Source organism: Notolepis coatsorum (genome assembly GCF_963971535.1).
Source record: "Notolepis coatsorum genome assembly, chromosome: 3".
Lineage (NCBI taxonomy): Eukaryota > Metazoa > Chordata > Actinopteri > Aulopiformes > Paralepididae > Notolepis > Notolepis coatsorum.
Genome location: NC_140167.1, coordinates 130,673,266 through 130,689,066, shown reverse-complemented (window position 1 = coordinate 130,689,066; position 15,801 = coordinate 130,673,266). Strand labels below are relative to the sequence as shown.

At 45.0% G+C, this 15,801-nt stretch overlaps 1 protein-coding gene across 1 annotated transcript in view; it reads left to right on the top strand.

The window, feature by feature from the left end:
• Nucleotides 1–15,801, top strand: part of LOC311226001 (obscurin-like protein 1) — a gene marked incomplete at its 5' end in the record, with an annotated part of 184,166 nt that overhangs the window by 154,864 nt on the left and 13,501 nt on the right. The window contains one exon of the mRNA XM_084311383.1: nt 13,021–13,287. Coding sequence (XP_084167509.1) covers nt 13,021–13,287 — 267 coding nt within the window. The remainder of the gene's footprint in view (nt 1–13,020; nt 13,288–15,801) is intronic.

Below are 15,801 nucleotides of genomic sequence, written 5' to 3'. Positions count from 1 at the left end.
GTCATAAATTAAATCATGTATGTCATATATGTTATGATGAATTGAAAATTGGGGACCCTGATGTAAACAAGACCAAAGTCTTTCTCTGGTCTGCATCCCCCTAACAATTGTATGTATTGAGCTGTACTGTACTGTACCCATTCTGCAATCTGTTAATAAAGTGTTCAATCAATCAATCAATCAACCTACCTGGGTTCGATCCTAGAGGCTAATCTTTCCTGTGACAAAATGGCATCCAATGTAATAAAAAAACGCACGTGCACGTGGCATCATTAGCGTGCGTGCAACTAGTTTTGATATCAGCAACGCAACACTGGTTAGGTTTAGGCCCTCATCTAAGAGAGGTTAAGGTTAGAGTGACAGTCAGGGCTGGTAATACTTCCTGTAACAAAGCAACATAGGCCCTCAACCATAGAGGTTAGGGTTAGGGTTAGGGTTGGGGAAGTATTTGACTGTATTGTACCCATTCTGCAATCTGTTAATAAAGTTTTAAATCAATCAATTCCTGGCCGCGACCCTCTCTCCAACCACACGTCTCAACCGAGCTTGGTCAAGGGGGAGGGGCTAGGCCCAATGTGGAGTGACGCTAGCGCTAACTTCCGTAGTCTCCGCCAATCAGCGCGCGCCTGCCACAGCGGCTAGTGAGGGGCTCGCTTTGCGGTTGCAGCTGGAGGCTACTCATAAAAGTAGTAGGGTGTTGCCTGCTCCTTTAAGAGCGATGCGTTGTTGGATATATGCCCTTCTCCTTACTTAAAACTAACGTTATTTGAGTGAACATTTAACGTTAATATAACAGTATTTTAATGTTAGTGAATGTGAATGCACATACATAGCTAGTTAAATATCACAACTTGTGTCATCATTGTTCATCATTGGGGGAAACTAAGTGCTGCCTCTCCGCCGGCCCGCTACACTCGGGACTACACTAACGTTATAGATAGTGTTACATTCAAGCCTAAAATATGGCTCAGGACAGCCAAGATAGCCAACAGGAACACAAGACACTCCACACGTCCCTGGCACCACCACAGGGCCCATCTCCCTTCCTCCTGCCACCGGCAGTCCAGGAGCAGACATTAAACCATGACCTCCCAGAGCAGGATGTACCGCCACAGGCACGTCACCACCGTCTCTGGAACACAGTAACATCTCATCAATCACAAAAACACTTGGATCACCACTCAAAATGGCGCCACAAAAAATAACATGTTCAGGATCCAAAACGGTGTCACTCAAAATAACAACAGGATCCAAAATGGTGTCACCTAAACCAGCACTGTCATGAGCAACAATGGGGCCACACACAGTAACATTGTCAGGATCCAAAATGGTTTCACCTAAACTAGCACTGTCATGAGCAACAATGGGGTCACACACAGCAACAGCGTCAGGATCCAACATGTTGGCACACACATCAACTTCGTCACGATCAAAATGGTTGCCACTCATTAGACAAGGTTGTGAAGACTGCTCCCGCTGTACAGGACACAGGCAACTAGGTTGACAAGCATACCTAGCATACCCAGTGCCTGGCAGAGAGTCAGTGTGGTCACGTGAAACAATATCAGAACCAATAACTGACATACTGGGATCATCACCGCTGACAAGTGAGACATCATGAACATTAGAGCTATAGGAAGGCTGGCAGCCTAATTCTGGCCTTGTAGCCTCTTTAACCAGAACGGTGCCACATGAAACATCAGAAACACCAACTGAAATGGTGCCACATGAATTAGCAACATCCTCCTCACTCACATCCTCCTCATTCTCCTCCTCCAATTCGTCTGTGGCCTCAGCCACCGTACAGGCTGGGAAGCCCACGAGATACTGCTCCGCCACTTGAGTATCTGGCACGCATGTCACCTCCGGTTTCACCAGTACTTTACCTCCAGCCAAGTCATTGCCCAAGAGCAACGTTACCCCCTGCATAGGGAGTTTGCCAGCCGCCACTCCGATCACCACTGGTCCTGACACTAGGGCACAATCAAGAAAGACATTATGCAGCGGCACATTCATCGTGTGCATTCCAAAAGCCTCAATAACAACCCCTGTACCCAACTCTGAGTGGTGCGTAAAGGGCAGGACACTACTTTGCACAAAAGATTGGGATGCGCCAGTATCACGGAGAATTGTCACCGGTACTTTAGGACCTCCCTCTGTCAATGAAACAAACCCTTTACTCCTGAAAGGTGTGTAAAGGTCATCCACCCCTTTGCCATCTAGTGGAGACAGAACAACAGGGTTACGTACAGGCGTATTTATCAACATCACTGGTCTGGGTGGGTTAGACGGGCGCTTCTCTGGGTGCAAACGATAACAATTACCCATCACATGTCCTGCACTCCCACAATCTGGCACTTCCGGGCATCATCGCTTCCCCATGCCCCACTAAACTTACCACTACCCCCAGCACTGGACACCGTAGGCCTATCAGGAGTCCATTTCGGCCTCCCCACATCATGCACAGGATAATGTTGTCTCTCAAAAGACGTCCTGTGGGTCAAAACACCGCTGCTGCTGAACAGGTCCTGACTTTCCTCTCATTTAAGTACATGGCAATATCCTCAGAAACGCCATATACCTTGAATTCCTCTAATAAGATTAGGTCCCTAATCTCCTCCACTGTGGTGACCTTTTCCGCTGCACACCACCGGTCAAAAAGCAACCGCTTTTCCCTCACAAACTCCACAAAAGACTGAGAGTTTTGTTTCCTCAAATCGCGAAATTTCTGGCGGTAAGCCTCAGGGACCAATTCATAGGCTTTAAGGATAGCCTGTTTCACCAAAGCATAATCTTTATTATTAGGATACATCGACGCATACACGATCTGTGCCTTACCGCGCAAAGCACTCTGCATGAGGATAGTCCATTTATCTGCTGGCCAGCCGCAACTGCCAGCTATGTCCTCAAATAATAAAAAAAAACTATCGACGTCCCTTTCCAAAAAAAACGGAACCATGCTTTTCTGCCTAGCCATATCAAAACCCGGCTCCCGATGCATTTACATTTACATTTACATTTAGTCATTTAGCTGACGCTTTTATCCAAAGCGACTTACAAGTTCTGTACGACAAGACAGCAAGAAGGGTACAACTCTATCAGCTGAGTAACAATGTTCATCAAGTGTTGCGTGTTACAGTGTAGGTTAGTTTATTAGGACAAGTGCATGACAGTAAGGTTAGTCAGGGTTAGATTTTTTTTTTTTTTTTTTTCATTTCAGATAATGGTTGAAGAAGTGAGTCTTTAGTCGACGGCGAAAGATTGGACGGGATTCGGCTGTCCTAACTGGGATGGGTAGTTCATTCCACCATTGTGGGGCAAGGACTGAGAATAGGCGGCTTCTCTTTGATGACCCTCCGGGAGCTTGGATAGGAGTAGGTCTGAGGCGGCCAGAAGATGCAGAGCGTAGGGGTCTTGAGGGTGTGTAGTTAGAGACCATTGACCGGAGGTAGGCGGGAGCGGTTCCCTTTGCTGCACGGTATGCTAGGTCGAGGGCCTTGAAGCGGATACGTGCAGCAATGGGGAGCCAGTGCAGGTCCCTAAGAAGTGGGGTGACATGGGCCGACTTCGGTAGGTTTGATATCAGGCGGGCCGCTGCGTTTTGAATGAGTTGAAGAGGCTTGGTGGCAGTGGCCGGGAGGCCAGCTAGCAGTGCGTTGCAGTAGTCGAGGCGGGAGATGACTGTTGATTGGATGAGGAGTTGGGTGGCTTCTTTTGTCAGGAAGGGGCGTATCCTTCTGACGTTGCTCAGGAGGAATCTGCAGGTTCTGGTTGTCGCTGCGATGTGAGCAGAGAAGTTCAACTGGTCGTCGAGGACAACACCGAGGTTCTTGGCGGTCGGGGACGCGGTCACAGCTGCATTCTCGACTGTGATGGAGAGGTCGGTCAGGGGGGAGGATTTGGCCGGCAGGTGGAGCAATTCTGTTTTGCTTAGGTTCAGTTTGAGGTGGTTGGTCGTCATCCAGGCGGAGATGTCGGACAGACAGGCCGAGATCCGCTCAGAGACGTGGATATCTGAGGGAGGGAAGGAGAGGAAGAGTTGAGTATCATCGGCATAACAATGATATGAGAGGCCATGAGACGTGATAATGTTACCCAGTGATTTAGTGTAGAGGGAGAAGAGAAGGGGTCCTAGGACCGAGCCCTGGGGGACACCCGTCCGGAGGGGGCGGGTGGCCGACAGAGTCCCTCTCCATGACACTTGGTAGGAGCGGTCGTTGAGGTATGATGTCAGCCATGTCAGCGCAGATCCAGCCACTCCCATTCCTGCGAGGGCCGCGAGGAGGATCTGATGGTTGACTGTGTCGAAGGCTGCAGATAGATCTAGGAGAATCAGGACAGAGGAGAGGCCTTTCGCTTTTGCTAAGTGAAGTGCCTCTGTGACCGCAATGAGGGCCGTTTATGTGGAATGGCCAGTCCGGAAGCCAGACTGATTGGGGTCTAGGAGGTCATTCTGTAAGAGATAAGCAGTAAGTTGGTTGGATACAGCACGTTCAAGTGTTTTAGAAAGAAAGGAGAGAAGAGAGACAGGACGATAGTTGGCTATGACAGTGGGGTTCAGGGTTGGTTTTTTTATGAGGGGCGTGACTCTGGCTTGTTTTAGGGAGGTGGGGACCACCCCCGAGTTGAGTGAGGAGTTGATGGTTGCAGTTAGGAATGGGAGGATGTCCGGTGCTATGGTCTGGAGGAGTGGGGAGGGTAGCCGGTCCAGCTGGCATGTAGTCGGACGGTTCGACGTTACCAGTGTCAGGGTCTCGGCTTCTGTAATGGGAGAGAAAGATGACAGAGTGAAGGATGAGGTACTCGATTCAGCGTTTGGAATGGGTGGGGGTTGGGAGAAGGAGCTGCGGATGTTCTCCACTTTTTCCTCAAAGAAGATCGCAAAGTCTTCGGCAGAAAAAGATGAGGGAGGAGGGGGTGGGGGGGGAGTGAGGAGGGAGGACATGGTAGCATGCAGTTTGCGAAGATTCTTGGCAGAGGCCTCGATCCTATGGTGAAAGAAAGAAGCTTTGGCATTAGTAATGGTTTTGGAGAATGTTAACAAGAGGTTGTGATATGTGTCGATGTCAGCAGTGAGGCGTGATTTTCTATACTTCCTCTCAGCCGCTCTCAGGACCTGTCTTTGTTCTCTCACTGCATCCGTCAGCCATGGACTGGGTGGGGAACGGCGGGCAGGTTTCTCAACGAGGGGACAGAGCTTGTCAAAGGAGGTTGCAAGGGCTGAGAGGAGGGTGGAGGTTGCCATCTCTGTGGGGAGAGCAGAGAAGGTGTCACTCAAAGGTAGAGCGGATATTATGTCAGAGGAGAGGGTGGAGGGGGATAGGGAGGCCAGGTTACGTCTGAGTGAGACGGTTTGAGTTGGGGTGAAGACCTTTCGGTTAAGCATGAGAGTTAGTGAGAAGGATATGAAGGAATGGTCAGATACATGTAGGGGAGTTACCGTGGTGTTAATGATGCTGGAGTTACGGGAAAATATGAGATCCAAGGAGTTGCCTGCTTTGTGGGTGGGAGGCATGGCAGTGGGAGTCAGGTCAAATTGTTGTAGGAGGGAGACCACTGGGACCGACTGAGATGAGTCAGGCAGGTTGAAGTCGCCCAATAGAAGGAGCGGGGTACCATCTTCCGGTAAGGAGCTTAGAAGCATGTCCAGCTCATCTATGAAGTGATCGAGGGGACCTGGAGGGCGATAGAGTGTAACAATGGTGAGATTGAAAGGATTAGAGACAGATATTGCATGATATTCGAGGGAGGAGAGTGACAGTTCTGGGAGTTGTGTTAGGTTTGAAGCCCATGAAGGAGATGTCATGTATAGCACCTGTATAGCACCAGCACCACCCGCATTACGCATCGCCATCTCCCGGTCATATGCTGCCTGGGCGCGTACCTCCTGTGCCACCTCAATAGCTTCCTGGGCCTGGGCAGCAGCTGCTCTTCTCACCCCAGCAGCTTCCTGGGCCTCACGTTCTGCTCTGGCTGCAGCTGCTCTCCTCACCTCACTAGCTTCAATAGCCTCCCTGGCTGAAGCCGCTGCTGTAGCTGCTGTAGCTGCTCTCCTTATCTCACTAGCTTCAAGGTCCTCACGGTCTGCCTTGTTAACAGCTGCAAGCTCACGCGCTGTCCTAAGCTCCACATCTCGCCCACGCGGTAGCTCAAAGCATTCCCCCTCCTCCTCCAGAGTTCTACCTGCAGCCACACCAAAAACCTTCAGTGTACTCAGTTCCTCAATTAATTGACCTAACAAGTTCTCCTTTTTCTGGCCTGCATCGAGGTCTATTGAAAACCTTGTTGCTACCTGTAGTAACTCATCCTTTGAATTTTTTTTTTACCTTAGCCAGTGTTGGCTCTGCAACAAAGTCATCAATGTCCAACGTCATTTTCTATTATCCTCAGTAAACGACAACAAATGAATACAACAATATTAATTACTAATTAATTAATTAATTAATTAATTAATCAACCAATTAATTAATTACCAATACTACAATTTAATCCACAATAAGGGATATAGTTCAGTATCCTAAACACAAGCAACTCACCCACCGTTCCTACGACCTGGGGTTCAAACTCCAATTTCCCTGTATCCACAAAAAGGTGTAGCACGTAATTAAATGACAGTGATTTAAGATACACGGCATAACACAGCACGCAATTAAACTCACAAGCAGTAGTTCAAAACACAACATTTTATGTTAGCACGCAAAACAAATCACACTGTATTTAAGACACACGGCATAACACATACTGGATCAAAAGGTCAAGCTCAATAATGCATACAGATCCTATAGTAGAGAATCACTACTAACCACACACAGATCCTATACTAGATAATTACAGCAGACACTGCTACTGGACACTAGCTACAGGCCTCTGCTGAGATGAACCACCCACAAGACTAACCCTGTGGTAGACATTTATCCCAAAATACTGGAACAAACGCTCTTCAGTAACACAAACAAAGTGAGGCAAAACCTCTTGTGTTACACTCAAACAATTTCAACAAACAAATTCAAATAATTCAAACAGGTGCTCCATACAATCTGATTTGACTCACAAATAGCTTCTAAAACCTACACTGCAGTCAAAAGAAGGACTGCTAGGCCCACCACATGTCTAATCTAACAACACTTACATCAGGTCCTAACACACTAATTACATTCTCCGGCCCCCTAACCTACCTATACTGAAAGCTAATGCACTGTAGACCTAGCTTTCTTCAACCACACCTGCTACCAGCCAAAGATCATATACCAATCCCTTCAATGACCGCCCCAGGAGTACGTGGTACACAGGACGCTAACAACAGCCAGAAAACAATGAAATTACCTACCTGTGGTGTCCACTAAACTAAATATTTTAAAGCATACCAGTAGTCAAATCAAATTATAAATTAAGAGCATACTTACCTGTTTGAAGACCGGCTAGAGCCCCCATGTTATATTCAAGCCTAAAATATGGCTCGTGAAGGCCTCGAATGCAACGTGGTGGACACAGGACACTGGACAAGAGTTATCAAAAATAACTATTTATTTACACAGCTAACTAAATGGACAAAAAGAGTGGGAGCTGGGTGTTCCAGACTCCAAAGTTCAAATAACAAAACTATAGGCAAAAAGGAAGAACAAGCCGAATGTACAACAAGCAGTGAGAGCAGGTGAGACGCTGGAGAGCTGAGACATCTCTTGTGAAGTGGGAAGACACTGCAGCCTGCACTCTGCTCTCCTTTGTAGGGCGTGGTGCCTCATCACCACACCTGTGTCAATTAGAAAGCGGCCATTTTAAACACATGGAAAAACAGGAAGAAACAGTGTGTCAATCAAACCACCAATTAGTGACAACACACTACAACCACAATGTGAATATGCACCACAGACAGTAAGTATCCCTCCACCATGTGAAAGTAATACGTAACAGATAGCTAGCCTATAGCTAACGTCATAGATAGCTAACGTTAGCCTATAACTAACATCATAGGTAGCGAACGTTAACTTACGTTTGCAAACAAAGCTAACGTTATCCAGTTGACATTACAGATCATAATAGCTATGATAACGTTAACGAAGTGAGTGTAGGTGTTAGTCAGAGTGTAGCGGGGTCGGTAGAGAGAGGCAGCACTTAATTTTCATGTAACGTTAGTCAAAAAACATTGAGCAAGTTACATAACCGGCACTTCGGCCTGGGAGTGTTGGAACGCTCCCCTGTACTCTATTACGGTTCAGATTAATACAGGAAAAGGTATACATTGGAGGCTTGAGTCCAGGATATGAAAATAAATCCTGATTTCATCTGTGAGTTGTAAACTGTATGGAAACGTGAAGTTAGCTCATGCTACTGGCTAATGACGCCTCATCATTAAATGAACTGAGTTAAAAATGATGACACCCCTTTTTTGTTTACCACGGTTGACGCGGTTGTCTGTTCTGCATCCGCGGGTGACTTGACACACCGCGGGATTGCGGTGATGCGGTTACCGCGACAGCCCATATTTGGGTATTGGAATAACCACAGCCTTCTCCACAGTTTGGGTACCATCCCCTCTCTAAAAGAGCAGTTGAGGATGTGACAACAGGGTGCGCCGCTGAGAACACAAGCAAAGTCTTTCAGAGGATTTGTTGGGGCCTGTTGTTTTCACGGGAGCATGTCTATGTTCCCCGGGTCCTATGTTCCCCGGGTTCTATCTATGTTCCCCGCTTTGATTGATTGATTGATTGAACATTTTAGACCACCAGCCCTGATTCCAAACTATAACTATAACCAGTTCGAAAGAGGGCCTAAGCTTAACCGTTCGAAACAAGGCGGACATTAATAATTAATAAAATAATAAAAATGTATAAAATGAAATGTTCAATCTATTAATCAATCAAAGCGGGGAACATAGAACCCGGGGAACATAGGACCCGGGGAACATAGGGATGATCCCGTTTTCACTGTGCACAGAGCTGTTTAAACATCCCAGTTTGCTTAGGGTTTGCGGTCTTGAGTCCGGCTACTCTTACTCGGTTAGTGGCTTCTCTAAGCCACTGCAATTGTCCTTTGTATTTTATTCTGGTAAAACTTCCACAAGGCTGTTCTGTTGTTATGAAAAGCCTTGTGTCTGATGATACCTGCGTGGCATTTGATACATGGCGTAATCTGAGGTTTGTCAAAGGGGTGACATCTAACTGTTTTGATGTTCCACAGCATTAGAAAGTGTGCTATAGAAATGATCAGCCTTTGAGATTGCATCTTTTGCCTCGTAGACCTCAGTCCAGGTGTGGGTGGTGGTTATCCATTTGCCAAGCATGCATGTTGCTCTCATGGAGTGGTCTAGTTGGTCAACACTCTTACCTAAACTATAAACTATTAACTATTAACTCTAAAAAAAAGTTATTTAAATACTTAGAATGAACAAATAAACAAGTATGTGTTCCTTATGCTTCCAGCAAATACATTGAGCAATGGCCTCTGTTGATGATGCCTCTGCGGGCAGGTTCGCTAGACAGCACCATGGTTCCAAGGATCCTGAATGGAACCGGTTCAAGAACCGGAACTAATTTGGTGGAAAAGGGCTATCTGTGTACTATGGGCAGGGCCGCCTGGGAGAAATGCGAGGCCCTGTGCGAGATTTAAACGTGAGGCCCCCCCCCCCTAAAAGGTAAAAAAAAAAATATATATATATATATATATAGATTTTTTTTTTTTTTCATACAGTCAACATATTCTTAAATAATAGCGCTGCCCGAGGCTGGGCATGATACAGTCAACATATAGCAAGAGAGAGAGCGAGAGAGCGAGAGAGAGCTCCCGTTCTACAGTCAATATACAGTGTTATCGCTGCACAGACCCGGCAGGCCGGCAATGCCCCTGACCCTCCACCAGAGCAAGGCCAGAGCGAGAGAGAGAGAGAGAGAGAGAGAGAGAGAGAGAGAGAGAGAGAGAGAGAGAGAGAGAGAGAGAGAGAGAGACACATTGGAAAGAAACAACCCAAAACCAGAGCAAATTGAAATGCTATTTGGCCCTAAACAGAGAGTATACAGTGGCAGAATACCTGAGCACTGTGACTGATCCAAAACTAAGAAGGTCCTTGACTAGGTACAGACTCAGCGAGCACAGCCTAGCCATCGAGAAAGGCTGTCATAGGCAGACCTGGCTCCCAAGCGAAGACAGACTATGCACCCACTGCACACAAGATGAGGTGGAAACCGAGCTCCACTTCTTAACAACCTGCCCACTATACCAAGACATCAGAGACATATACTTCCCACAAATTGCAAACACCCAAAGAGACTTTGAAAACATGGACAATAACTCAAAACTCCCATACCTACTGGGAGAAATACAAGATTGTGAAATAAAGCCCATTTGAATTGAAGAGAGATAGATAGATAGAGCATGTCTGTGTGTTAGAAAGAGAGAGAGAGAGAGAGAGAGAGAGAGAGAGAGCATGTGTGTTTGTGTGTTAGAGAGAGAGAGCATGTCTGTGTGTCAGTGTTTGTGTGTGTGTGTTAGAGAGAGGGCATGTATGTGTGTTAGGCCAGAGAGAGAGAGAGAGAGAGAGAGAGAGAGAGAGAGAGAGAGAGAGAGAGAGAGAGAGAGAGAGAGAGCTCAACGGCGGGCATAGAATAGGTTGCATGAACTCACCATAACGCAGTATCAATGGTAAAGTTGGAAGGAGACTTTCCGTGGAGATGAAAAGTACCAGTCCCTTGGGAGTCCTAGTTTATCTGCCACACGTTAGCACTCGATAACTTAGCAATTAACTAAAGGCAGGGATGCGTAACTAGCGTTAGCTAATGCTAGCTAGCTAGCGCTAGCAACAGCTAACGCTAACTAGCGTTACGCTAGCTAGCTAACGCTAGCTAACTAGCGTTAGCTAACGCTAGCTAGCATTAGCTAACGCTAGTTACGTGTCCCTGCCCTTAGCAAATTGCTACTAGTACTAGCCGACATAGCTATAGCCTGACTGAAGGTTCTTCTAACATGCAACAACTTTCATCTTCAGTCCATCTGCCGAACATCCTCTTCGTCTTGGCAAAGTTGGCATAACCATCATACTTGGTATTGATAACAAGCTTATGGCCCACGGTGTAATTTCTTCTGATCCATGCTGCTTTTGAAAAGACATCCACTCGCTCCTCTGAATAGCGCTGAATAGATCCCTGTACCTCGTGGGTCCGGGAAGAGCCCGGAAACACTATTCTAAAATCTGTAGAGCAGCAGAGCCGCAGAAACCGGAACACTGCAGTCTGCAGAGCCGCAGAGGCAGGAACAAGTCAGACACATTCTACAAACGTGTCTAATGTGAAATATATAAGCATATAAGCACAACTAGATTTTAGGTATGTGATGAAAAAGGGCCTCGCGGGAAGGGGGGCCTCGCAAAAAAAAAGAAAAAAGAAAAAAGAAAAAGAAAATAAAAAGAAAATAAATACAAAATATTTTTTTTTTATTTTTTTTTATTATTATTTTTTCGAGGCCCCCCTTCCTGCGAGGCCCTGTGCGACCGCACTGCTCGCACACCCCCTGAGGTGGCCCTGACTATGGGGTCTGAGTTGCGGGCCCCACGGCACAGAGTTGTGATCACTGAGGCCTATTGGTGGTAGGATAGTTGGGCTGTTCAGACATATTGGTAAGAATCATGTCAAGAATTGCATCTGCTCTGGTGTTACCCTTCACTACCTGGACCAGGTCATTGCTTCTACATACTGTATGAGAAATATTGAAATCTCCAGGTAGGACCAGGCCAATGTCTGGGTGTTTCATATGGAGAGCATCTGTAGTACTAAATAGGTGGTCAATTAGGAGCTCTTGGTGGGGTGTCAAGTTAGCTCATGTCAAGTTAGCATCATAATACATGAAGCTTTCAAATGTAAACAAATTATATGGGACCAGTGTGTTAGATCTGATCACAATCAGCCAGTATCACCTCTTCCTCTGTTGGCTCGTGTAGTTTCTGCGTTGTGTTTATCTCTGGATCTTCTCATACCGGCTGTACATCGTGGTCATTCCCTTTTAATTAAATCCGTAATCATAATAATTCACCACCGTCAGACGTGTTACCTTTCTTGGAAAACATTGTTTATTACATAAACAAAAGCCTCGTAATCGGATGTTACCCATTTCGTATTGTCCTTGAAAAGTATTTGAAAGGAAAACTAAATTCATTATTCTATCGTCTCTTCTGCTTTTAGTCCAATGGTGGTTGAGGCCTCGTCGTTAGCCAAAACCCTTCTTTGTTAGCCGAAGCTAACTCCTCGAGGCATAGGAGGGGGGGGTGGGGGAGGGGAGGCCCCTCCCACCACCCTCTAGTTAGTGATCTGTCTCTCTGTCCACGTCTGCTCGTATCAGCCTTGCGTCCTGTTCTAACTTACACTGTGAGAAAACTCACAGCTATAGACTATAGTCCTTAGCAACGGCTGACCGCCCCTAGCAACCGCTACTTCTCCTGACCTACGACCCAGATTTCTCGTTCTCTCTATCTGCCTTCCCTGTGACAACGGTTATGTTGATATTAAAACACCTCTCACTCCACCCAGCTGATAACGGCCCTCTGTCTGCACAGTTTGGCTGGAGACACACATACATGACTGATATTATCCTCTTAAAACTCATATCTATATAGGTTATAAACAATGCAAATCATCGATTGTGTGATCGGTTGCTATGGGAGATTAACATTGGTTAACCTGTGCGTGCAGGTGATAAATAAATTGTCACAGTTGTTTTTGAACCACACAAATTAACTCCATTGTAGCAAACTAGTTTCATGACTCGGTTGTGGACTAGCTAGCTGATATCCTTTACAACTACTAACAAACTAGCTGATGGGCAAATCAAGGTAACCTGCGTAATTATGCAATCTCTTCAGAGAAGCAGATTGGATATCTGAAATGGTCTGATTTTGAGATCAAAAGGCTTTAGTCGTCATTTTCCTCCCCTCCAGTTTAGACATGACTGTAGAAAATAATTTTTAACATGAAAAGCGCAATTGTTTTCTGCCACCTGATGATATAAGCATCTAAAGCTGAATATAATCCCTTTCAGCGCTTCCGGTCAACATTGTGAAACCCCTACAGGACACGACTGCTCTAGAGAAGAGCCATGTGATGCTGGACTGCACCGTCTCCAACCCTAGATGCAGTATCCGCTGGTACAAAGGCTGCAATGTCATCCTGCCCTCGGAGCGATTTGAGATCTGCAGCGAGGGCGGTATTCGCAAGCTGATCATCCAGCAGGTGTTACTAGAGGACGAGGGCGCGTACAGCGTGCAGGTCGGAGAGTACACATGCTCTGCCAAACTCACCGTAGAAGGTGAGATTATTGGTGACAAAGATGAAGGGCACCATGTGGCTTAAAGGCACAGCCTGTGTTAGCGGTATTGACCATATTCACATGGCAGCCATTTTGCTCTTATGTTATGCTCAGGTTGGGTTCCATTCCACCATCCCATCCTGGATAGTTGGGATGTGATAATTTGTCAACCGACTTTCGATGTGCTCTCCAGTAATAAGTAATCGGAAATATATTTTTTTTATTTTGTAATGGCCTATTCAAAACGTTCTAAAAACGTTAGTTTTCCAAAATATCCTATTCAAACGCTAAAAAAAATAAATAACTGTACTCTTTTCCAAATGGGAAAGTGTAGTGTTCTAACTTTGTAAACCATTGAAATAACGAGACGCATTGAGACTCATAGAGAGCGCCAAATGTATATACACTCTTTTTCTGGACACTTTTGTATCACAAACAGTACTGTATTTGCAAATCTGATATGTCATAAATGTATAGATGTAGCAGTACTGTCTATCTGTATGTCATGTATGTCATATATGTTATGATGAATTGAAAATGGGGGACCCTGATGTAAACAAGACGAAAGTCTTTCTCTGGTCTGCATCCCCTTAACAATTGTATGTATTGAGCTGTACTGTACTGTACCCATTCTGCAATCTGTTAATAAACTTTTCAATCAATCAATCAATCAGCACTGTCGGGATAATGGAGGTTGCTGTTCCACTTGTTACCACTAGGTGCTCCCCTATAATAAGGAATGGAAAAGCCTGTACCTTGTGCATTGAAGATTGCGCTGCATTTGAGCATGGTATGCACCGCCTATCCCCAATGATTTTTTTTTTTTTTATTATTATTAAAATAATTTATTATTCCAATACAGTCCGTTGGAATGATGGTGATGAAGTGTGGAAAAAGCTAATCCATATATGAGAGAAAATAAATAGTCTGGGAAAATAATGACATTAAGATACATTTTGTGGTGAATTAAGCCATATAACAACAAAAACCTTGAAAAAAGGACAGAAAACTGGGTCGTTCACATCCCTACTAGAAAGGAACCCAACCTGAGCATGTCATATAATCATATAAGAGCAAAATGGCCACTGTGTGAATAATGTGTCAATGGCACCGTCTGTTGAAACCCTGTTGCCACATGTCTGGCTTCACGTAATGATTTGTTGGATTGTATTATTTTTGTACTCTTAGACTATTGTCTAAGCCTTGGCACAAGGACTGACGCTGTGATGTTTCTAAGATTTGTCATTTTGGTATAATAAAACAGAACCGTACTTTTAAATGTACTTTTAAATGTTTTAAATGATGGGCTAAAATATTCTTAAAAGCTCAAGCTCTAAGTGTTCAAAACTTAGATGGTCAAAATAATTCTGGATTGAATCATTAAAGCTCTAATATGATTACATTTTACATTACATTACATACAAACCGTAGTGATTATGAGGATATGCAGATAGAAAATATGCAACTACACTTGATAGACAGCATTGGTGATGAAAAAGTAGTAAATATTTAAGCATTATACAACGGCATGCAAATTTCTCTATTCTGATTGGCTGAAACAGTCCATTTACACGTATGTATCCTTCATAATCCACGCTCCTGGTCCCAGGACCCGCCCACCACCGAATCACATCACTCCGCCGGATCACTCCGTCGGAAAAAACAAGATGGCGGACAATAATCTTTAACAAATGGATATGTTGATAGCGTCATAACGACTAAATATAAAGCGATTCTGTCAAGGGGAACGTGTTAGTATTTTAAACAATGTTGGATGATGTAATTGATGGGTCTTGACTCAATCTAGAACAAAAGAAAAATCGCGGATTGATTGATAGATTAATTGATTGATTTAAATTTCTTCCTTCCTACTTTCCGACTGCAGCGTTCTCTCTCACACTGTCCGACGGTGGCGTACCCACAAACACACACATACACACACACACACACACACACACACACACACACACACACACACACACACACACATACACACACACACGCACACACACACTGTGACACACACACACACACACACACACACACACACACACGCACACACACACACACACACTCCTGTCTGCAACAGCGGGGGACTCAGACTGAGAGAGAAGCAGCGCTGTTTTAAGTGAGCATGGTCTATTGAATTGATTGATTGGTTGATTGCTAATTTTATTACTGTACCCCTGGTTTCCAACTGGTTAAGTTTAGGCTAAAAGAAATAAATAAAAAAATAGGGCGAAGAAAACGTTTTTTTCCTATAGGGCAAAGAAAACGTTTTAATAAATTTTCAATCAATCATTCCAATAATACACAGTTGGATGTGTTAGTTGGTTGGATGCACTTCAAGCTGCTTCCACATGAGGCAACTTCTCTCAATCATTCCAATAATACACAGTTGGATGTGTTAGTTTGGTTGGATGCACTTCAAGCTGCTTCCACATGGAGTTGTGGGAACTACTTTTTCTGGCGGATGGTTTTTTCAATAAATCTTCGATTAATGTGTGTTTATTG